The sequence below is a fragment of the Monopterus albus genome, unplaced genomic scaffold (genome assembly GCF_001952655.1).
Source record: "Monopterus albus unplaced genomic scaffold, M_albus_1.0 scaffold99.1, whole genome shotgun sequence".
In the NCBI taxonomy this organism is placed as follows: domain Eukaryota; kingdom Metazoa; phylum Chordata; class Actinopteri; order Synbranchiformes; family Synbranchidae; genus Monopterus; species Monopterus albus.
The window spans coordinates 3,836,485-3,861,354 of NW_018127979.1; the positions used below are offsets into that span (position 1 = coordinate 3,836,485).

The 24,870-nt window shown below is 39.8% G+C and overlaps 1 protein-coding gene across 1 annotated transcript; it reads right to left on the reverse strand.

The window, feature by feature from the left end:
* Window positions 1-6: 6 nt before the first annotated feature.
* Window positions 7-20,090, reverse strand: cckbrb (cholecystokinin B receptor b). The gene is made up of 5 exons (XM_020609265.1): window positions 19,620-20,090; window positions 11,288-11,539; window positions 9,274-9,535; window positions 6,935-7,062; window positions 7-4,131 (listed from the first exon to the last, which is right to left on the reverse strand). Exons 1-5 carry the CDS (start codon window positions 19,768-19,770, stop codon window positions 3,596-3,598), a joined length of 1,329 nt encoding a protein of 442 aa, XP_020464921.1. The 5' UTR covers window positions 19,771-20,090; the 3' UTR covers window positions 7-3,595.
* Window positions 20,091-24,870: the final 4,780 nt, after the last annotated feature.

Below are 24,870 nucleotides of genomic sequence, written 5' to 3' on the forward strand. Positions count from 1 at the left end.
TGCCAACTCCTGTGCCCCAGAGACTTCCACTGCAACACCTGCTGAGCACAGTTTGGAGGGAGCGCCGCTGGACACTAGTGTCAAAGAACATAGGACCGTCGTGTGTTGTAACAAATTATTATGCTTTTATTTGGAGGAACAAACTTTACTCACGAGGGTGCTCTGCAATCCAAGCAGCAGTGAGAGCTTCAGCATAAAGTCCAGTAAAATCTGCAGGAGCCCAACAGACATATCAAGCTGATATGGGCAGCCATAATGCTAAATGTAAGAGATGCCATTGACAATGCGGAGCTGGAACAGGGGGAGGCAAGTGTGGTGGAAGGAGAAATCAGCCAAAAAGTAAGTAACAGCCTTGTAAAGTAGATGTGGGAAAGATGATGGTCTGAAAAGCAGCAGGGACATAATAACCATAAGAATGAGTGAGCGCTGGTCACCTTACAATGGCCACCTCACTGTCTTGACTAAACATGACTGATTACTTGTATAATCATGAAAACAGTCCTTGACAGTGATTAGTCAATAGCATCCACAATCTGTGTTTGAGACACAATTTGTTTTGGTTAGTTACACACTTTAGTTTTAATTATAACAACAATACTTTAGAAAATTTGGTACTTATACCTGAAGTGTATAATTTATCTAATTAATATGAAGCTTATGTGAATGTGATCCTCAGTGCTTTAAATAGAGGGCTGACATTTACACTAACCTTTAATCCCTCTGTTTACTTTGATATGTATCTATAAATAGGTGGATATGAAACCCAACCATGTCAGATTTGTTATCACAGCTTTCATTTTCATGGTCAGTATTCATTTTCGTGCAGACAAAGGGTAATAAATTGCATCTGTCTAAAACTGGTTGTGAACAAGCATAATAACTAGTTTATCAAACAGTACCTCTGTGTGCTGTATTTGTGCTTGTATTGACTAGATGGGGTAACACTGGGAGCAAGTCATAACATCAAATGGCCTCTGTCACACCACAGGGAAATCAGCCTCTCATAGCTTTCCAGAAAAGAAAAACACATTCCAAGTGGCACTCAGAAAAAAAAAACAAGAAAAACAGCTGTATGGTATTCCTCTATCTGGGAAACACTTGTAGCAGATGCAAAAATACCTCCCGTCTACTGTTTACTGCAGGAGAACTGCATTCATGTTATGAAATGTCTGAAATGTCTGTCATGGGACTGTGAAATCAGACTGGCATTTCAATTTGAAAAACACAGTGTGTTTACCATGATCTCACTTTGGTTTCAATGTATGTGCATATTTTTAAGATCAAAGCCACAGATACAAAGGGGCCATCAAACCCAAAGACATTGTCAGCAGCTGGATGAGCATGTTCTTTCATGTTTTAAAGATGATGGGGCTTTGCCCTTCTTTCTATACTTGCCATGCCTGAAGGTAAGTTTGTTTCAGTGTATTAAAGATACAGGAGTAGCAAATACCAGTTGATTAGCATCTGAAAATTTCTAGATATCTAGGTGCATCCTCAAGATTGTCATTTACTAAGCTTTCCTTAACACAAATTGAGGTTTCAGCCCATGCAATTCTCTGGCTTACTGTAGTTTAATCCTCTGCAGTAAGGCATCAGTGTGATTTCTATGTTAAACACAAAGGGAACAGTGAACACAATAAACCACGAAAGATGCAAGCTGATGTAGAATCTTCCAAAAAATGCTCACAAATGCAGGTCATACTTCCATTAGTTGTGCAACTGACAGCACTGTGGTTTGGTGCACTCAGTGAAATATGCTCATCCACTCCACCTGGCAGGGTTGAGGAGGTAACACAATTACTGTGAGGTGAGTGGGCGAGGCAGAGTCAGCCATGCTAGAGAGGCCCTGATGAACAGAGACCACTGAAACCTGGCTGCCATTCCACAGCCTTCAGGTGAGCTCCATAAGGACAGCAAGTCACTGAATGTATTTGTAAATATTCTGCATCCTTCATCCTCTTATTACTTCTTTTAAAATATACTGTAAAGCTGAAGTGAACTTAATGTTCAAAACATCCCTCTTCAGTGTGACCATACAGAACTTGTATGGTAACAAATATAACATATTAGTAACATTTACTGGATGTATAAGCTACTGTATGACAAAATTCCAATACATGTGTCTCCTTGTTTCAGCATTAACCTGTGCTCAGATCATAAATAACATGGTTATGAGTTGCTTGGATATTAGCATGACTAAGATTAATTATTTGGTTAAATGTCTTATTTTTTGAAAAAGACTGAACTCCTGTCCTGCTCTTTACATCGGCTGACATGAACATACAGTAGTGTCATGAATAAGTTTTCACCTTTGAGGCCTCCAGCTTAATGGTAAGCCTGACTGTTTATTAGCTGCACAAGGGTTCACAGATCTGACTCAGCAATAGAAGCAATACTTGGTGCTACTGGATTCACATGCTATGGTGGTCTGGTGGTCTGCTGATACTGTACCATTAGTTTTTATTACAGTACTACAAAATACAGACGCTTCATTTCAAGCATTATAATATATATTAATATGTGTAAAATACTGTATACCTACGTATGCCCTGAAGTGTCTGGCACTGTATGTTTAGTGACCATAATATCGTCTTACTCCTCTCGTTATCATATAACAGCATATACTGTAACTTCTGTTGTACTTGGGGGACTTTTTGAAGTTTTTTCTAATATGGTATCAGGAATATAACAATGTAGGGACTGTTAAATAGTTTTCAGATGTCCTCCACAAAGTGCTGGTACTTGCTGCATCAGGCAGTTGTGGTAATTTAGGCACCAAGTCACCCTTTCCACATTTGCTACTGTGTTCAGTTGCAATGACACACTACACACATTCCAGCATACACTGGAGAAAAAACATCTCTAAAAACAAAACACTGTAAATACAACACTGTCCATCTACTGGTAAACAGTCACCATAATACCACTGAGGGGGTTTCTGGAACCACGTAAGACTGACATCCTGCTAATTTATCAGTTAACTGTAGAAGAAATTCCTAACTTGAGGAGGATGTTAAGTTTGCTTAGAAGATCTTTTAAGCTCCACCTCTAAGATCCTCAGATTACAACTTGCCTGTGATTATGGTGCTGCGTCGAATGTGGAAAATCAACAGCAGACAAATATAATATAGTACTGTGTGGCAGGCACTTAGTCCACAGCAAGGCATTATCATCTGTAACGCAGATAAACATTAACAACTGACAGCAAAATATAAAATGCAACTTTAAAACTACATAGCAAAAGGTCTTGCCGTTCCTAGAGCTACATGATGCCTACAACGTTATCAAAACTGCCTGCCTCACATCTTCACCAATACACACACACACACACACACACAAATGCCTTACTTGTGCTTTTTCACTACAGCTATGGAGGTATTTACACTCTAAGACATGGTTTCATTAAATGACCTCTATATAACTTGACTCACAGTCATGCTGTAGGTGGAGCTTATATACTGCTACACTATATGGACTGCTTTTCCAGTCCACATTACTATCCCTATTAGCACAGAATGGCATAAAGACAAAGGATGCGGGGTACTGTGTTGCTGTAGTAACTGTCTCTTCTGGGTCGTGCCTGCATCTTTCTGCCTCAGCAGGTTCCCATGGTGCTGACAGTAGTGTAACTGAACTTGGACATTGATGCTCCTGTTGCCATAACATCCTCCTCGCTGTCGCGTAGCCCACAACAATGATGACGGCGGCAAACCGCCGTGCAGCACAAAAACGTGGCGAGCAGAGCTTTGCGGAAACGTGTGTTCATGAAGCAGTAAATAATTGGGTTGACGCAGGCAGAGGTGTAGCACAACAAATGGATGAAAGCGATTGGGGCACCTGAGAGGGCATTTTTGGCAGAGGTGTCATCAAAAGCTCGCCAGGTGTTGGCACAGTATAGCGGCATCCAGCAGAGAAAGAACATGACGACAATGACCACCAGCATGCGGATGACTCTCTTCTTAGCTTCCAGCTTGGCCTCAGATGTGTTGCTGCGTGGCCTTTCTGCCTTGATTGACCTGCCTGATGCCCCCATGGTGGACATCTCCATCGAGTGTGGCTGCTGTACAGCATTAACATAGCAACCATCTCCATCATCATTAGCCACAGTGGAGGTCAGGCCATTCTTCACATCTGTGTGGGAGGGCAAAGTATAAGAGAGGGTATTTCTCTGAATTTAATGTAATAAAACAACCAAAATCTAAGTTATTTTCAAGGAACATGAGCACACGTTTCTTCATCACTCAATCTCATTTTATATGTAGTCCATGCAAAAACTGGCCATACTCCAAGAATAGATGAGGCATCTGAGACACTTGTGTACAACACAGTGTATGCATATTTTAAACAACCTTCCTCCTACTGTACGTAATGTTTCATGCAGCCAGAATGTCTGCATTTTTTGCCTCTGTATAAGGAGCTATATGATTTTAGAATCACAATAAAGGTCACTAGAATAGGCTAAATTCACCATGTGGATGCCATGGATTTCTCCAGTTACTCTAAGTACCACCTGTAGAGTACAGTGGAAGGAAGGAGGAAGGAGTAGGGAGAGAAAGAAGCAGGGAAATTAGAAGGGTGTGAAAGAATGTATCTTCATGTATCTGTCTGTATTAAAGTGAATCTCATTCGAGCTTGTCAAAGTAAACTGCCTAAAATGGGAACTCTTGAGTCCTAGTCCTTCTTTTTCCAATTCAGCTAGAATGAGATGCAAAATTGATCCTATCAAATATATCACTGTCACTGTTTGCAGGAATTATTTAATGCAAACAGAAGAAAAGGAGGGACGTGGTGAAGGGAAAACAGAGCTTTATAAAAGACCTTGTGTAGTTAAAAAAGTTGATGAACCCAGTGGCTGACATGATGAAAGTGTGGCATAAACTAAAGGCTGACAACAAAAGTAACTTAACTAGACAATGTGAAATAAAAAATATAAAATTAAAAAAGAACACTGGGTGTAGAACTAAATAAGGCTTTCCTAAAACCTGGCTCTGATCGTGCACAACACAAAACTGAAACTGGGAGAGTTATGCGTGAGAAACAAACAAAGGATCTAACAGGCCCAGGAGAACATACTTCTGCTAAGTGGAATACTAGAGTCTGTAACTAAATAATAAAAGCATGAAACTTGAAAACAGACACTGAGTCCATACACAAATGTGGTGCACGTGAATACTACAACAGAACAGCGAGTCCATTAGACAGTGATTGCAAGCAACAACTCAGTCGAGAACAAAGGGAACAACATGGAAATGGATTGTGAACACTGGAGAGCCACACAACGCAGCTAGGACATGGCAGTTGGTGGCTTTAGTACAAAGTCACTTGATTGCTGATGGGTAAGGGTGATCAGAGCAGACAATGAGTGTGGTAAAGCTGGAAACAGGGGCAGCACAGGATAGATAGATAGATAGATAGATAATCCTTTATTGTCATTGTAACACATACAACAAAATTTTAGAGTGAGGAAAGTGAAAGGTTTGTGTGATTCATGAATCATTAAAGAGCAGCTGCTCAGCTTATTGGAAAGACGAGTGAGTAGTAATTCTCTGAGTACTGGTAATCATCTATCAGGGAATATCAATTTATTGGTAATATTTAAAAGCCCAGCTTTCCTCCTATAAAGGACAAAGTACACCAATAACAGTAATAAGTGCCCTAATGCACACAAATGCAAACAGGAACTGGTGCTGTACAGAGACCCTCACATTTCCCCCCCATGCACTTTGTCTGTCAAGCTTTTTCCCCTTTGGAAATCTCTTTACTGTATGTTTGAGACCAAACAGATGGTCATGCCCAGGCCAGCAGCTGCCAGCCAGTTCTATCCTCTAATGGAGTAGCAGCAAACACACTCCATGTTGCTCTCACTCTGCTGTAGACCTACTCTCATATGCCCACAGAAGGTTATTTTTCACCTAACCTGCACACATTAGGGTGACTGGGGCATGAATGCAATTCTTGATTAAAGTGAAATTTCTCTTTTTTGACATTAATCATGCAAAAGATGCTGTGCTGAATGTTAACAATTAGTGACTGGATAATGTGATGATATTTACAGTATTTAAGAGACACAATTTGACTCACCAGTTAAATGGCACTGCGGCCAACACATCATGATGAAAGTCAAATAGGAAACATCGCTTGATCCAGCACATTTATATATTTAAAAATTATTGAAATAACAAGCCTTTATAGCCTACTACAGTGATGAACTGGTCAAAAATGTTAATACTGTGTTTACTAAGACACAGTCTGGGTTGTGTTCCACTGTCTCGTGCTGGTGTTTCAGCATTTCTGCCAATGACCGTACCAGGGTATTTAAAAAGACTGGGAAAATGCTGGGGAAAAACAGAGGTCATCATGTGTCTAGTGGTTTTAGTTGTACAGAAAACAAAACAGAAATGAAAAGTTAATTTGTGTGAAGTTCAGGTTTCAGTTTCATCAAGCTTATGTTATCAGGTTTATGTTTACTAATATGATCCTGAGATGTGATAGTTACAGCAAATAAGCACATCTCAGGGTCATATCATAACATGGACCTATAGGACCAGTTCAATTTAAAAACTAATAATCATCCTGCATGAAAAGCAAAAGAAAGAAATGTAAATGTTTTTACCTCCCTGCTGAAAGTGTTTTATATTTTATTTTTGCTATGTACTGTCCTTTATTGCTTTGGTAATCTCTGAAAAACAGAAGTGTACAAGGATAAAATGTGAATGCAAACATTCAAAGTCTCTGGCTCAACCACCGAGCTTGCTTCAGGAGCAGCACACTCTACAGAAGGAGTTTCTCTTTCTTTCATACGGGCAGTTTTACCTCCACAGAAGTGATGCGTACTTTTGTACTTTATAAGTTGCTCTCCAGGACAAAAATCAAAGCTTTACATTATTATTATTATTATTATTAATGGTTTCCACATGTAGTGTGCATGTCTTACCAGTAGTGTCCTTTTTGTGGCCCATCTCAAACTGGATGCCTTTATAAAGTTCCCTCGAGATCAGTCCATAAGCCACAATCATCACCACCCCTGGGATTGCGAACAGTACAAGCAGAAGCAGAATGTACCTATAAGAGACACATGAGAGAGGTAAAAATCCCAATTTTGATTCATCCATTCATCTTTTAGCTTCTCCTATAGAGGGTCATAGAGCTGTCCTTAGGCAGGGTACACCCTGGATAGGTCACCAGTCTATCACAGGGATGCAGATAACCACTCACATTCACACCCATGGGCAATTTAGAGTCACCATGTATTTTCCTTACATGCAAGTAAGTTGCATGTAAGGAAAATAATGCAAATAAACCCACATGTCATCCCAGACTGTGCATCTGATGTGATCATCTACTTTCGAGTCACAAAGCATTGTTTTTACAGAAAAAATAAATGCTCAGCAAAAAGCACGACAATACGCACACGTAAAAAAAAAATCCTATAACTGTGCACCAAGCAGCACATACTGTATATACACAGAGTGAATTGAAATTACACCAAAGGCTGCTTCAACTTAAGTCTAAAACAAAAACCCAGTTAAACATCCATCTGTTCTTTTCATCTTCCCTAATGTTTCCAGAAAAACACAACAGGCAGAAGGTGCAAGCTGTAGAGTCCAGGTCCAAACATGGAAGTAGATGAGATGTTTCAGTGTGGCGTGCCTTGTTGAAAGTACACAGACACACACAAACCTCCTTCAGATGCAGCCACAGTTGGACTAAAGTTTATTTGATACAAAACAGCACTTTGACCACACAGCAAACAATGGGAGAGTAATAAGAAAAAGAAAGAGATCTGACAGCAAGTTTTGCTAAGATGAGTTTTATATGCTGTTGTACACTCAGCTACCCTGTAAATTCAACTGATGACGCCTGGCCAGGAGAAGAAACACACCTACTGCATAAATCTAGTTGACGTTACAATACTACCAAGGTGTTTTATTTTCCTAGTGAAGACATTTACCAAGTGCCCTTGAATTACACTGAATTATTTGTTAGAGCAGTAAACTTTTTTCTTTTGCACTGCAAAAAGGTAAGTCATCATAACAGGAAGTAGACATTGTGGTGAACGTATGTTTGTGTCAGTTTGTTCTTATATTGCTTTTTAATATGTTGATGAAATGTACTGACAAACCTGCAGGAGAGATGTTACAGTGCATTGTGTGATGACTGCTTGGCCACCAATTTTTAGTAACCAGTTGTGTGAAGTGATTATCTCCAACTGAACAAATGTCATGTATCGTACTGTTTTGCTGATTACAGCTCAGCCCATGGAGCTGTTCTGTTTCTCTAGCTCTAGAATGTCAGACATACACCGATCAGCCAGAACATTATGATGACTGACAGATGAAGTGAATAACAATGATTATCTAGTTACAGTGGCACCTGTCAGTATGTGTGGGGTATATTAGGCAGAAGTGAACATTCAGTCCTCAGAGTTGGTGTGTTGGAAGCAGGAAAAATGGGCAAGTGTAAGGATCTGAGTGACTTTGACAAGGGCCAAACTGTGGTGGATGAAGACTGGGGCAGATCATCACCCACAACGCAGGTCTTGGTGGGTGTTCTTGGTCTGCAGTGGTTAGTACCAACCAACAGTGTCTAAGGAAGGACAGACAGTGACCTGGCGACAGGGTCATAGACGTCCAAGACTCAATGATGATGAGGATGATCTACTGTAGATTAAACTTTTAAATTTCACTCATCCTTTTCAAAAGATTTCATTTTGTTTTATATGGTTGAAAATGAGAAATACTGTACATTGGTCTCTATGAAGAAAAACCTTCAGCAGCTATAGTGGTGATGTCACACCTGGAGTGGGGAGGATGCTAAATGTGTCTAAAAATATCTCTAACTCGGCCTCTCGACCACAGTTTACATTCTTTTTACATGTTTTTTCACTGAATGGTCAACACATTAATGTTCTTCCTGACAGTAGAAATATGGAAGCAAACAAATTCACACTAGATGCAACAGGCAGGTGGTCATAATGTTATGGCTGTTTGATGTATTCTTTAATTTTCTATTCTATCTACAGTAGTGTATGCATACTTAAGGCTATACTGGCTGTTACTGTATTCTCAAAAACAACTTTGTCTCAGTCAAAGCATAAAATAAAACATCAGTCTATATGGACATCAGTCTATATTCCTGTGTTCTTGCATCTTTTCCTTCTCATTTCTTTTCACCAGTCTAAATTAACCAGGTACATTTACTCAAGTACTGTTTGGACTTTACCTAAGTATTTTCCTTGTATGCTACTAAATACTGTGAGAAGAAAGAACTCACCAGGTCTGCTCTGCCTTTGCGAGGGGCCACCTGTGGCGACACTGGTGTGCTGTGGTGTTGTCATGGCGCTCAAAAGACTCCAGGTGACTGATTATTGGATAAGGGACCATGATGATGAAGGCCAACACCCATGTAGCAGCAATCACTCGATAGGCATGGGAACGGGTCTGCCACACTCTGGATTTCAGAGGGTTACAGATGGCGCTGTAGCGCTCGATCGCTATGGCAACCAGGCTAAATGTGGAGATGCTGACTGATACGCCTGAAGGAAAACAATACATATTATTACACTATTTAGAAATAAATAAACATGGTACTGTCTGCTCTCAGATATCTTTTATTTTGCTGAATGAAAAGTTATTACAGCTAGATGCATTGAATAGAGTTTGGACATGTAATAAAAAGTAACAAAACATGTTTGTTGATGTGCACATAATATCTACAATCAAAACTGAGATCAGAATGTGGTGATCTGTGTAGACTTGCTAGCAAATTATTATAGCACAAGGCGAGGAAGTGGGGATGGCTATCTAAATCTTGTGGTAGAGGAAATCATGTTGGCCTAGGCCACTGATGTTATCTGCCATCTCCCTTCTGGCACAGCAAGACGGGAAATTACTCGTTACCTCTCTTGCTCATGTCCTCCGCAAGAATACAAACTTTGTGTGTGTGTGTGTGTGTGTTCTTGTACTTGCTATATAGTGAAGACCAAAAACCAGTTTTTGCTGCAGAGTGAGGACATTTTGGCTGGTCCTCACTTTCTAAGACTAAGACTTGGTTTTAGGATTCATGTTAGAATTAGGTTTAGCTTACGGTTAAGGTTAGGCATTTAGCTGGGGCACACATTGTGTCAATGAGTATCCTCACAAAAATATATGTTATATGTACGTCTGTGTGTGTGTGTGTGTGTGTGTGTGTGTGAGTCATGTTCCTGTGGTGCACTATGTTGTCTACAGACCCTAGGAACAGTTTTCATCAGTGTATCCGCATGATGCCTCTCCCTCATTCTCAAGCTCTGTGCTTTACCTAATCCACCTTTTCTATTCAGTTCCCAGTGTTTTCTTTGAGGGGTAACAGAATAGTTGTGCTCTTTTTATGTGTTATTAATGATTTTTATCTATACCAATCCCAGCTGACACTGGGCGAGAGGCGGGGTCCACCCTGGACAGGTCGCCAGCCTATCACAGGGCTGACTTCATTGACCTCTTTTATTATTTACTTCCCCATTTTTATGCATGCTACATTTTCATGTTTTATTCGTCCTCATAGACAAGGATAGAATTGAATTTTTGAGTGTAGAACATGAAAATATTCCCTTATATCTAAAGTATATTGTATTTAATCGAGAGATGTGTTTATTTCTAAAACTGGTCTACAATTTAAAAAGAAAAAGTTTTCTGCTTCTGAATTGAAATGTGCAAATTTTATGGATTTTGTAGTGCTGAATTCAAACCTGAAGTTTAAAAGTGTTGATTGGCTGTAGCTTTTAAGTTAAAGAATATATAGGATGTCCATGCAAACAATTGTTAATCTATCTATTGTTTCATCTAACAAGTTTGTTGTATCAAAAGCAACTAGTTGTTTTATTAAACCCACCAAGAGTTTTGGCTAGAATTTCAGGTTTTGCTCAGAGGTCTTTCTCTCCTTTCTCTGCCATTTAGCTTGTCAAAGGCTTTTGACAAATCAAAGTTACATGGCTGTGTTTGAAGTCACTTCTCATTTACTACTGAGCTTTCTGTATTTATCTCCTTCACTTTATTTGATTGCTCAAATTCTCAATATGAAATTTATGCAAGATTTAAGGTCATAAGATTAAATAAAAAAATAGTAATTCCTATATGTCTGAATCTTAATTTACTTTTCACCATAGATATACTGCTGAGTGTTGGCGACATATAGATAGAAACCTTTAGTCTTCTAGCCACTCTTTTCAGCTCCAAATTTTGTTGCCTTCTCATCACCCATCTTCATTCTTCACCTCCTCTAACTCCCCCACAGTTCCCCCTTCTCTCACCCATGAGATAGGACACTATCTTGCACATGGTGGCTCCAAAGATGAAGTCCTTGAGGATGCTGGGGATGAGAGTGAAGGGTATACAGAAGATGGCCATCATCAGGTCACTGACTGCAAGCGACAGCAGAAAGTTGTTGGTCACGGTGCGCATGCGCTTATTGACCGTCAGCACTACGATTATCAGCAGGTTGCCAAACACACTCAAGAAGAAGATGAGTGAGTAGAGAAGAATCCGCAGTGTGTGGTCCTCATCTGGCACAGAGAAAGAGTAGAGTAGAGAGGATGTTAGAGTGTCAGTATCTCTGTAACCAAATTTAAGACCACGGTAAACTCCTTGATATCCATCTCATTTGCCAGATGTATCTGTAATGTTTAAACTAGTGGGGTATTTTTGTTTTTATAACGACTGCTCTTTTATAGAACTGCAACATTGTTAAGTGGTTTTGTTTTGTTTTATTAAACTGTCTGTGATTAAATCCCACCATTTTGGCCAGTCTTCCTTGTGAAAGGGAAATCTCAATGGGACTTCCTGAATGAATGAATAAATAAATAAATGATTTGGTGTCTTGAGGATACAGGATTTTAGAAACACTCTGTAAAAATACATCTGTGATAATGGTGCAAATCAGTAGTTAAAAGGCTAATAGCTTTTATAGTGGTTGGTACAAAAGGCAGTCCACCACAACCAATTACTATTAACTGACTTCAGGTTTTCAGCCCTTCAGTGCCATTATCAGTTCTTTTGTTATGAACCAAATTTGGCAGTCAACATTTTTCACCTTCCAAGCAGAGGCAAAACACTATAAGGTAAAAAAAAATACTGTAGCCTGTAGTCCAAAGCCTGTCTGTGCCTTCAACCAGTAGAAGCTTCACTGAATTATGTCATGTAACGTGTTATGTTGCTATCTGCCATCTCTGTTGTCTTCACATTAATGCTTTTTAATGGGTTAGCTACTGCTCCTGAGGATTAGAGGCACCCATGTGTGCCACATCTACAGGACACAAATTACATCACACACATAAGCTCAGACTTCACTGACACAGTTGTAGAGGCATATGTAACCAAAGATAATCAAGCCTTAATCCCAAGAAAATACTCTGTACCACCTAACATTTCTCAAAGGCAGTGGTTTCTGCAAATTGAACAGGAGAGGGTTTGTTCCCCAACACAATTATCATTATCTCTATATTTCTCTTCCTATTTTCCTTTCACTCGCTACATTCCTGTTTCTATAAAGATATTTTACCTTTATTTTCATCATTCAGGTGTCTCAATTTAATCGTCAGCCTTTTCCATCTTAGGTGTTTTCTCCAGTTTGTGTCCTTTGCTTTATTCCCCATTCTGTTTCCTCTCCTTCCCTTCTCAATTAAAAGTAGAATGCTTAAAAAGCAGCAAGGACAGCCACATATAAACAACTCATATGTGGTGACAATTTTTCATCATGTCACAATGTCTGAGCAACTTGTTTTTGCAGCAGTAAATAGTTATTTTATTGACCCCAGGCCATCTAAATGTTTTATTTGTTAAAAATCATGAGGTAATTATACCAATCATTGATTGATGTTCTCTAGCACTCTGTGTTATTTTATAAGGATCACACATGATTCATTCTCAACATCACAAATTGTATTAAGCATAAAAAATATAAAAGCCTAGAATATAAAAACAGCAGGTGACAAATTAAAACTAAAACTAAAACTAGAAAACCCTGAATGAGTGGTCTCTGCCAGGAGGACAATGTTGCCATCCTTAGGACATGAGGGGTCACTGAATGGTTTGATCAGTATGAAAATGATGTGAATCATATGCTATGACTTTCACAGTCACCAGGTCTCAGCCCAGTTGAAAACTAGATTTTGAACCAGTGTGTCAGACAGCATCTCCACCACCATCATCTTTTGGAAGAATGGTGTTCATCCCTCCAGTAGAGTTCAGAGACTGGTGGCATCAATGCCAAGGAGCACTGAAGCTGTTCTGGTGGCAGGTGGTGGCTCAACACCTTACTCATGTTGGTTTTTCTATTCGTCTGTCACCCGCCTGTATGTGTATTGTGCATGGCTGACTGGGGCACTGAGCTCCATCTTCTGTTTATCAAAAAGCAGCATTAAATTCAGGTCAGGCTGCTGCCCAAGAGCTGGCATGAGGTTATAAAGAGGAACATGAAAAACAGGATGCAGCTTCTTCAAAACAGTTCAGATGAAAGTACGTGATGTGTGACACTTGATTTAATGCTCTTGCCCATCCGGCCAATCTGAAATGCTTTTGTATTACTTTCAGGCTTAGTGATAGATTGAGGTTCAGTTTGGTCAACGCAAGCCTGTCTGTCTCTCTGTCTTAGACGCCCACATGCAGTCTTCCAGTCTAATGACATGTAGCTTCACCATTTGTCTCAAACACTCCCATGCAAACAAAAAGTAGCGACCTCTTACTGTATATGGTGGGTATGTTCTGGTGACAGAACATCAAGGTTTTTTTTACAAGAACAGACTTGCAATCGGCAGCAGCTAAAAATGCTTATTTTGAGCTTCTGAGAACACGAGGGGCCACATACAATACATCTGCATGAGTATAATGTGAGAAAATGTGCAGAAAGATGATTTGCAAGAGAAATGAACCAATGCTGTCTCGTTTGTAAATCTCTCCATCATCTAATAAAATATATTACACTGGCTTCTGTCTAATAAAAGCCAAATAGTGGTGTAACACTGGAAACGCTGATAATTCCCACAGCACACTAGTGGTTTCTTCAAAATTTCTTATGACTGCCCCTGCTCATGTGAGTAGAGCTGAGGTACAATATTTCTATTAATCACTCTGTTCTCCAATGCTTTATACCTGCACTCATTGCCTAGTATGTGGCACACTTTAGTATTTCTGCCACATAAAGACAGCACTGTGTTCAAAAAGACTGCAATCAATATTGTTGACTCACAGCCGAGGGGTGACCAGAATGTCTTCAGCTTGACAGAGCTGTGCAGTCGGTAAGAGATGCATAGACAGGTCTACAGTTTCTCTGCAGGCTTTTATAGTGTTTGAGGGAGGGATGCATTTTATCATCTGGTACTTCTGGTAAATATTTCTCACACCTGCAATAGGGCATTTGATTTTGGCCACATAGTGCACGTTATCACCTTTTAAAGTTGAATATGTTAGCTGCTGATTTACACATCCAGCAGTTACAAGGGAACATTCATTCATTTGGAGTAGTGTTACTGACTACATGTTGAAAGTGAGAATTATCTCTTTTAGCTCCGTTTTTGGTCACCACCAGCTCCTGAGGGAAATGTCAGGTTCTTTGCTGCTAAATGTTACACTGTGTTCATTAGCTTGTCGCTGTGTCTCTGCTCTCTGTCACACTATGAGAGTGATGAGGCTGAACCAAATCAGTACAGTTGTGAGTTGGACAGCTACAGTAAATAATGAGCTGAAGTTCAGAGTAAAACTCCATAAAGCTCAGGGAGTTGCAGATTGATGAGAAAATCACCCTTTCATATTGTCACTTTATTTTCACATTGTCATACATTTTCTTATTTGTCGGAGGATGAAAGTCTTTTGTCTTAGTACAGCTAAAGGTATGCATCAAGATTTATTTGTTGGGAGGCTGGTCGATACCACTCTCATATCTGTATGCATTGTTGGTTCAATTCACTGTGTCAGTAAGCCTCCAGGTCGTTTCTGTTCCTGGCCACTGAAAAGTGCTGTGTTTACAAGAAATTAGATATAAGTTTCTGTTAGGTAAATTCTCCTACCTCTAGATATAGCCAGGCTAGCTGTTTCCAGCTTTTATGTTAAGCTAAACTACTTAGTCATTGTAGCGTTATGCTTAGTGTACAAACATTGTAGTATCAATCTTCTCATTTGATTCTCAGGAACATGTTTCTCTTAGGGAAAGTCAGATATTTTGTGACCCATCCTTCTAACACAAACTTATTTGCTCTGCTGTATAAATGTATTCTCCATCACCAAATTTTCTCATTTGCTTGTGTCTTAATTATTACAACTACTAGAGGTCACCTGATTATCCCATATAGTGATACTGGGAGATGCAGTAGGCACCTCCACAACCATATTTATGTTGCAGTAAAATACTCCATATACGTTTGACTGTACAGTAGATGTTCATTCTTGACTTCTGGGGGGAAAAAAAGAAAAATCGGTTTTTATATATAATATTAAACACTGAAGCTACTACCTACATTTACTACTACAGCTTTACAGGAAAAAATTAGGTCGTTACAGAAACCAGCACTGACAACACCACACGCTTTGGCAAGGTTTTGTTTGTACTCAGCTCCAACAATTATTTAGAGTGCTATTTTACCATAAACAGCCAAATGACAGAAGGGAAGCCTGCACTAGAGGTAACTCAAATGATTGTGCAGTGCCCATCTTCCATGTCTGACTGTGGTCTTACCTGGCACAGAGATCAGCTGAGCAGGCTGCAGGAAAAGGGACTGTTGCAGCTCCTAAGGATTTTCTGCTTGCAATTAACTAATCTCATTGTGACAGGTCAGCATATACTGCTTTATGCATATATATATCTTATTAGAGTCCATGTATTATCTCAGTAATGTATGTGTATTTGGTTCCATCACATAAAGTTACATGCATTCTCTTATATTAAGATGCCCTTGTGAACATACTGATACATGTTTTACACAGTTGAATCCATTATAACTTTTCCACCCCCTCAGTTCCAACACATCTGTTGTTATTTTGCCATCATGTTTGATGTGGAAAGCTGGTGAACTCATTCCCTGTTTACAAACCATTAAAATGATTGAAGTGAAAAGTTAGTGGCAGAGGCTATTATTAGCAACACAGTGAAATAGTGAATGAATTATTAATGAGGTTCCTATTCCATCCATAAATATTTAAGGTTTCTTATACTTCTCTCATTCAGTATATCAGACATGATATTGACTATGAATTACAGCCCCCTTTTCTGTTTAATATTATGCACCGTGTCACTTTTTTCCCAGTTGGGCATCATGTTGCTGCAGATATCAGAGAAAAGCCGACTCTACTCCCATAAGACTGAGGTATTGGTAAATGTCAGAGCTAGTGGCCAATCCAGCATGGTAAATGTCATCTTAGGCTTGTCACTAAGCCAACTGCACCCCAGAACAGCTGACACAGCCACTGAATGAAACCACTCTCTGCTGACTGATAGACTACAACACATGAACACCAGTGCCCCTCATCACAGCGGTCGAAATATAGAGCAATATGTTGGTTGCTTGGTGCATAGTGCTGGCACGCTCCGTATTAAACACCTCAATTCTCAAAAGGCAGAGTGAAATGAAAGGGTGTGAGCGATGGAGAATGCACACAAAAGGAAAGGTGGAGTGCCGACAAAAAGTGGGGGCGGGAGCAAAACAGGGTTTTAGTAATTATTGCCTAAATACCTTTGGTCAGGAATAAACTGCTTTGTAGCATAAATACGGTGGTTTGTTCCTGGCAGTGACTGATAACCCTTCTTTTGCTTCCAACATTACCATCTCCAAAATAATAATCGCCTACTGGTATATGATGAATTGCACCACAGTCACCCAGGATCCTACTGTATAAATATATTGTTATTCACCTGTTTTTCTGTGCAGTAAACAAAGTGTGACAGGCATCCTGTAAAGCCATTATTATCAATGTCATGTCTACAGGAGGGGGTCAAACCATGTGTCACAGGGAGTCTGCAGGTTTTGTTCCAAATCAGAGACAACACCTAGGCTGCATTTAATGTGAAGATATTCTGTTGTTGTCTGGTTGAGCCATGTCTTCCTCCCAGAATTGGGAAAAGTTTTCCCTCACTTTGAGATGTGTTTGGTGCCTGTGTCAGGGGTGGGTGCCTGTATCCACATACAGTATTTAAAGGTTGAAATGTTTCACAGACATATTGATAACACATGGGGTACATTTCACACTATTTGAAAGGATACTCCATCTACAAACTTAATGCTACACTGGCATAAAAATGGGGAATGTGCTCTAGATAAATTTAGAAAAGGTTTTGTTTGATCTGCCCTTATCTGTAAAGGTCGTTCAAGCTCCAGCAGCCAGGGGTGGATCTAGAAAATTTTAGATGGAGTGGCCAGGCTGGGGCACAGACTCAAAGAGGGGTGGCACAATTTATATATATGTAAAAAGTAAATTAAAACCCCCAATTCTATGAGATAATAAACCATACATTATTACGACACAAATAGTTTATTTTGTGTAAAAAGTAAAAATACATAGTGCTTTCTTTAGCCAACTCTGACTGCTTTCCTTATTTTACTGCTGCACAGTGGTCGTCCCCCCACACTGAGGCGAATCATGCCAAACACTCCACAGCACAATCAGAGAAATGAATGCAAATATTATGCTGCGTGCATAATATAAAATAAAACTCTTTTGACCAATATCAAGACATGTTAGCTGTATTTAAAGCAACAATTTGTCATTGTTTTTCATTTTTTCATTCTTTAATATTGAGAAGCATCTCACTTTGACTTTAGTAGGGGTGGCCAATCAAATTCTGGGGGTGGTCAGTGCCACCCCAGGCCACCCCCTGGTTCCGTCCAAGCCAAAAGCAGTTTCTAACACAGAATTTCTATAATAAATTGTTGTTTCAGAGCCCTAGCCTAGTGAAATTGTTAGTTACTTACTCCAGGGTCCCTGATGGCATCATCAATATTATACATGTTGTTTTCAACTTGATGAAGACAAAGTGCACCCAAGTGCAACAGTCAGGGGATATGTTTTGGCAAATCTGAACAATCCCCCAGTTATTTCACTGATCAGAGAAAATATGAAATCCTTCTGGTAAGAATGAAAACCTGCTGACTATATGTCGGCTGGCAATTGGTATATTCTTAGACATCCCTGATATAGTGAAAAATGAGTGTGATTGCATGTAAATCTGACTTAACTCAATCTCCCCCAGACAGAGACAGAGGGGATGGGGAAAATGAGCAAACGTAATGGAAATGGAATCAATTCTTGGAGTGAGGAATGGTGGTGACAGTTGCTATACAGGGTCAGACTTCTACAATTTTCTCTTTAGGTGATGATTTTAGATGGGTGTGAGGTCTTGTTAGAAAAAATGGTGGGAATGCAAAATAGAGAGAAACACGGCAGTGAAAAGTCTGACTGGAAAGAATTGATCATCCCTGAGTGAGAGAGCATGTGGGCGAAATAACTCAATAGTGCAGCATAAAAATGATGAAGCTCTGAATTTAACTATGCTGCTGCAATTAACACCAGACAGGAGACACAGTGGTCTTAATCTGTACTTGTCAGATGTGACCTTTGTGGCTTTGTAATTTGCACTGTACAGATTTAGCTCGGTGTACTGGGTCTGAGAGTTCAAAATGACTCATCTAAAAGATGTGGCATAAAGACAGAAGGTGAGGGAAGTGATTCAGAATATACAGGTAAATTAAGTGTTGTCCTCATACACCTGATAAACACATAGAAACACTAATAAATAACTGTTAGGGATGAGAACAGCACGTGTTAACTGACAGCAGGTAGAGTTATGACATATTTTAATGCTCTTGTTCACAAGTCAAGTAAGTTTTGCTGAAGTTTTCCTAAATCACAAATTTGCTTCAGTGGTTTTATAATCTCTAAAATATACAAAACTCTTTATTGTTTGTCACATGACTTGGATAAAAACTTGAAAAACATAGAAATAGCAGGATGCAGAAGTATGAAAATGTGACACAGCCATCTGACTTTTTTGAGAATAAATCCTGTATGACCCGGATTTGATTTCTGACTGTGGTGCTCTCTCTCTCTCTCTCGCCATCTGTCTGACCTATTTTTTATTTTATTTTCAACACTATACTGAATATTTCCTTTAAAATAAAGCAAAATATAATGTAATAACACAGCTCTGCTTTGAGAAAGAGGGACTAGGACATCTGGATATCATAAACCTGCCTATTCTGGTCTGCCATGAGCATAGATTGCAAAGGTGCACTGTAGGCCTATTTTGATTAATGACCATTAAATTACTTGAAATTTATTTTTTATTTATGTGCAAAAAGTTACACAAATTCTTGGATGGAAGTTTAGTCTCATTTAAATTAAGGAATCACCTGGCCCAACACACTGCATCTCTATAAATCTAAGGTGGGGATTTTAAAGGAAAGATACACTTAAAGTAATTTTCCTTATTCGTTGAGTTATACCTCCTTATGATCATCAACTAGAGGTAAGTGGTGAAGTTACATACAATAATATCTCTCGCAGGCCTCACAAAGTGCTTCACAATAAGAGACAATACACACAACAGAAGAGTGATGCCATAGTTGCACATTTTGCTTAACTCCCTGTGCGTCCTCTTACCTCTAGGTCTCACACGCTGAGGTATGGAGAAAGTGGACGCGTTGCCGCAGGTGATGTTTGATGTCTCCAAACTCCCGTTACCTGCTTCGTTTGACTGAGCCCCGACGCACTCGAGAGACGTAGATGACTCATTTCCAGCTGAGAGATCCATATTCTTGATGTAATGATGTCTCTAAGGTTGCAAAAGGTTCCGATGGGACCTTCTGTCAATTTTCGTCTGAGCCCCCAGAGTCGTAAAATAAACGGGCCCTACATCCATATTCCGTCTCACTTTGTCTATTGAACGAGCTAAGTTAACGCTTCACAGCTTCCAAAACTAAAAAAGACGACTTTTCCCCCTCGTTTGCTATAGGTGTGTCTCACTTGGTTCCCACTTGGTATTAAGCGCGTTCATCAAGGACCAGTGCGCACCAGGAGTGAGGAGGAGCGCTGTGCATTTCTGTACCTTCGCCAAGTGAACCGGGGGGAGAGAGCGAGTGAGCGCAGAGTTGAATGAACAACTAGTGTCATATAGGGCGGGTGGGTGGTGTGCTTATGTGTGTATGTGTGGGTGGACTGCACAGAAAACGTCAATGGTCTGTGTGTGGACACTCGCCATCAGTGATGAACGACTTTCCTAACGCACATTGAAAGAGTCTATCAGTTACAGACGTTCATCGGGGAGTTTAATTGGTTTTGTCGATAAAAACAAACGATAAAAGGTAAAAAATAAATAAATAAAATTAATACATTTGCTTGCATAAAATATACATCTAGTTGTTTTATGCGGGTGAGTTTCCAGTTGAAACAAATGTATTAATAGGTATTTAGTTTGTTAAAGCATAGCAAGAAGAAGTGCATGACATTGTGGGGCTACAGTGACACTGCTAATGAATAGCAAGTTACTACCTCGTTTACTTTTTGTCTGTTTGATTTGGATTGACAAACCCAACACCATCTACCAGATTTGATCATATTGAGTTGAAACACGCTATCATCTTGAGAGGTTAACATGCCTAAGATTTATTACTTCACCTTTTGCAAAATGTAGCCTGGGATCTACTGTAAAGCTGCAGGGCATTTGACTAGCCTAAATGGAGATCTGCAGTGACAGCTCCACTTGTCCACATGGAATGTTTAAAACGCCTGACAGTTTTGTTTGTTAATTAAATTAGGGGAGTCGCCACCTTTTTCAAGCCTTGATGATTTGATGGCATTTGAGTAAAAGCAGCTGTAGTGTTTTATACGCGCACGGCTGCCCTCATGTGGTGTGTGAGGACACTTCCTACTACGTTGTTACAGAGCTCTGTGGTGATAAGGAAGGTTTTAATACACAGAATAGTGTAGATAAATACATATTACCTCCTTGTGTCAGTCCTTTACAAGACACATAGGACCCATAACACAGAATGGAAATCTTTGTGGAAGAGTAGAAAACTAGAATCAAAGCATTGTTAAAAAGAAATTAGGGAAATGAAATGAAAATGAAAACAGACACTGATCCACAAAGATCAGAAACAGGTGCAGTGCAGTTACAGTGCAGTACTGTTAGTTATAGGCCACTCCAAATGCAACAAAGGAAACAAAAGTGCAACAAATCAGTCAAAGACAAAGGAAAACAGAGTCTTCATTTTAAGTGGTTAGAGTTGGGGAACATTTAAGGTCATCAGTAAGTCGTTTCCATCTGTGTGCAGCATAGTAGCTAAAAGCAGATCCACTCTGTTTGGTTCTGACCCAAGGTTCTACCAGCTGACTGCGTCCTAAAGCTCTCAGTATCCTGTTGGGTTGCTTCAAGAAGATCAGACATGTATTGGTCCAATGCCACTGAGGAATTTATTAACCTGCAGTAAAATCTATTCTCTAGCTAATTGGTGGCCAGTGTAAAGATTTACAAACAGGAATGATGTTCTCTAAATCTCCTCTGGACACGACAGCCCTAAGTCTCGCCATTTACTTGAGATGATAAAAAGCTGATTTAGTTATGACCTTGATGCTGAAGCTCAGATCCAAGTCAATAAAGAAACCAATATTTTTAACTTGAGCTTTTGTCTTATAAGCTGAGCAATATTTCCATTCTTTCCTTCTTGGTACCAAAAAGAATAACTTGTTTTATAGAATAACTTCTGTGTTTATTTGAAGGAACTTTAATTGCATCCCGGTATTTCCTGCTCTAGGCACTGGCAGTGAGCCTAAGGGACGACAGTCACTTTGTAACCGGCGGGTTGGCCACGCCTACACCGCCAGTTAGTAATTTGTCGGAACGATCATGGATATAATAACACCTGGGGAGATGCTGTTGCGATAAGCAATTTCCGTGCTGGTCGCTGCCGTAACTGGTCTGAAGTGAATCTCCCTCCATCGATCTGTGTCCTGCTTTTCCTTTAAGGTATGTTCAACGGACTGGTCGTAGATCATATTTGTCGCAGTGCAAAGTGTTTAATCAGGTTGTTTTGGTTGTAGGCAGGAGCGATAATTGATGCGAGCGTGATCCAGTAGAAGTTGGCGTCCATCGCACATGCTGTGCTAGGGTGACGTGCAGCCAAGGTAACATGTAGCGTTGTTGGTTTTAATTGTTTTGATCATTTTTATACTATTCCTTAACAGTGGCTTTACTTGGTGTGTGAATGGTTTTATGCACAGGGAGGCAAGGCCCTCTTATATTTCATTTGTGGTGTTTATTTAATGGTGCCTTTTTAACCTGTTGACTCTGACCATTTTATTCCTGTTCTGCACTGTATTGAGTGGGGGGGAACTTCTTATAGATAGCATTTTAACTTCCGGGGTTAGGCTTCTTAAAACATTTTCATTGTTAAGTTATACTTTGACTCAAAGTTTTATCTGTGTGAGTAACTCCAACGTCTCCGTGTTTGCAAATCTATCTGGGGGTATCAGCTCAGTACTGGGGAAGTTTGCATGAGTTTGACCTCTGAAAACAGGAGGGGTGTTATTCTTGGGGAACTACTAAATGTTACTACGGTCTGAGTTGCCTAGGCCTGTATACAGTGCCTTGCGAAAGTATTCGGCCCCCTTGAACTTTGCGACCTTTTGCCACATTTCAGGCTTCAAACATAAAGATATAAAACTGTAATTTTTTTGTGAAGAATCAACAACAAGTGGGACACAATCATGAAGTGGAACGAAATTTATTGGATATTTCAAACTTTTTTAACAAATAAAAAACTGAAAAATTGGGCGTGCAAAATTATTCAACCCCCTTAAGTTAATACGTTGTAGCGCCACCTTTTGCTGCGATTACAGCTGTAAGTCACTTGGGGTATGTCTCTATCAGTTTTGCACATCGAGAGACTGAAATTTTTGCCCATTCCGCCTTGCAAAACAGCTCGAGCTCAGTGAGGTTGGATGGAGAGCGTTTGTGAACAGCAGTTGTCAGTTCTTTCCACAGATTCTCGATTGGATTCAGGTCTGGACTTTGACTTGGCCATTCTAACACCTGGATATGTTTATTTGTGAACCATTCCATTGTAGATTTGGCTTTATGTTTTGGATCATTGTCTTGTTGGAAGACAAATCTCCGTCCCAGTCTCAGGTCTGTTGCAGACTCCATCAGGTTTCCTTCCAGAATGGTCCTGTATTTGGCTCCATCCATCTTCCCATCAATTTTAACCATCTTCCCTGCCCCTGCTGAAGAAAAGCAGCCCCAAACCATGATGCTGCCACCACCATGTTTGACAATGGGGATGGTGTGTTCAGGGTGATGAGCTGTGTTGCCTTTACGCCAAACATAACGTTTTGCAGTGTTGCCAAAAAGTTCGATTTTGGTTTCATCTGACCAGAGCACCTTCTTCCACATGTTTGGTGTGTCTCCCAGGTGGCTTGTGGCAAACTTTAAACGACACTTTTTATGGATATCTTTAAGAAATGGCTTTCTTCTTGCCACTCTTCCATAAAGGCCAGATTTGTGCAGTATACGACTGATTGTTGTCCTATGGACAGAGTCTCCCACCTCAGCTGTAGATCTCTGCAGTTCATCCAGAGTGATCATGGGCCTCTTGGCTGCATCTCTGATCAGTCTTCTCCTTGTATGAGCTGAAAGTTTAGAGGGACGGCCAGGTCTTGGTAGATTTGCAGTGGTCTGATACTCCTTCCATTTCAATATTATCGCTTGCACAGTGCTCCTTGGGATGTTTAAAGCTTGGGAAATCTTTTTGTATCCAAATCCGGCTTTAAACTTCTCCACAACAGTATCTCGGACCTGCCTGGTGTGTTCCTTGTTCTTCATGATGCTCTCTGCGCTTTAAACAGACCTCTGAGACTATCACAGTGCAGGTGCATTTATACGGAGACTTGATTACACACAGGTGGATTCTATTTATCATCATTAGTCATTTAGGTCAACATTGGATCATTCAGAGATCCTCACTGAACTTCTGGAGAGAGTTTGCTGCACTGAAAGTAAAGGGGCTGAATAATTTTGCACGCCCAATTATTCAGTTTTTTATTTGTTAAAAAAGTTTGAAATATCCAATAAATTTCGTTCCACTTCATGATTGTGTCCCACTTGTTGTTGATTCTTCACAAAAAATTACAGTTTTATATCTTTATGTTTGAAGCCTGAAATGTGGCAAAAGGTCGCAAAGTTCAAGGGGGCCGAATACTTTCGCAAGGCACTGTAAAAATTACTGCAGGTAGTGCAATGTAGGCCTAACTTCACAAAGGTTTATTCAGCTACTGTACAATGCTGACAAAATACTAAAGTACAGCTAAAGCTTATATATGTAAGGCTCCTGACAAAGGATCTCCCAGTTCTCCCAGGTCATTTTTCACAGAAACACCTTTTTATATTACAGTCCACACCAACAACATAGTCGTTTTGGAAAATAACTAAGTACATTTACTTAAGCAAGCTCCTGGTACTGGAGCAGTTTTGAGCTACACTTTTAGAAAGCTGTGCTGGTGCATTTAAAGACATTCTGTGCACAAATTACAGCTCGTTAATAGTTTAAAGGGTGAAAAGAATGAGCCTTTTCACCCTTGGTTATATATAACCAAGTATCCACCTTTTTGAAAGACCTAAGACCAATGAAATGATTGAGAGAAGCAACAAGTCAGATGGCCAGTGGCACCATATTGTAATTCTAAATTATCTATTAAAATAAAAATGATGACAATGTTAGGTTTTAAGCAAGCTGAATTGATGATTTCTTGTGTGCCTCGAAGAGTCTTCTTTATGTGTTGCAGACTTGGGTTAATAAACAAAGCTGAAGCTGAAAGGTGATAAATGAGTCTTTGGTTGGAGGGGGTCAGACTCATG

Bases quoted from the DNA above. Each gene is read 5' to 3' on its own strand.
- cckbrb (XM_020609265.1), bottom strand. From the start codon at position 19,770: ATGGATCTCTCAGCTGGAAATGAGTCATCTACGTCTCTCGAGTGCGTC. The intron at 11,540-19,619 runs GTAAGAGGACGC...TCTCTGTGCCAG, and splicing joins TCAGCGTGTGAGACCTAGAG to ATGAGGACCACACACTGCGG. The intron at 4,132-6,934 runs GTAAGACATGCA...CCTCCCACACAG, and splicing joins CCACAAAAAGGACACTACTG to ATGTGAAGAATGGCCTGACC.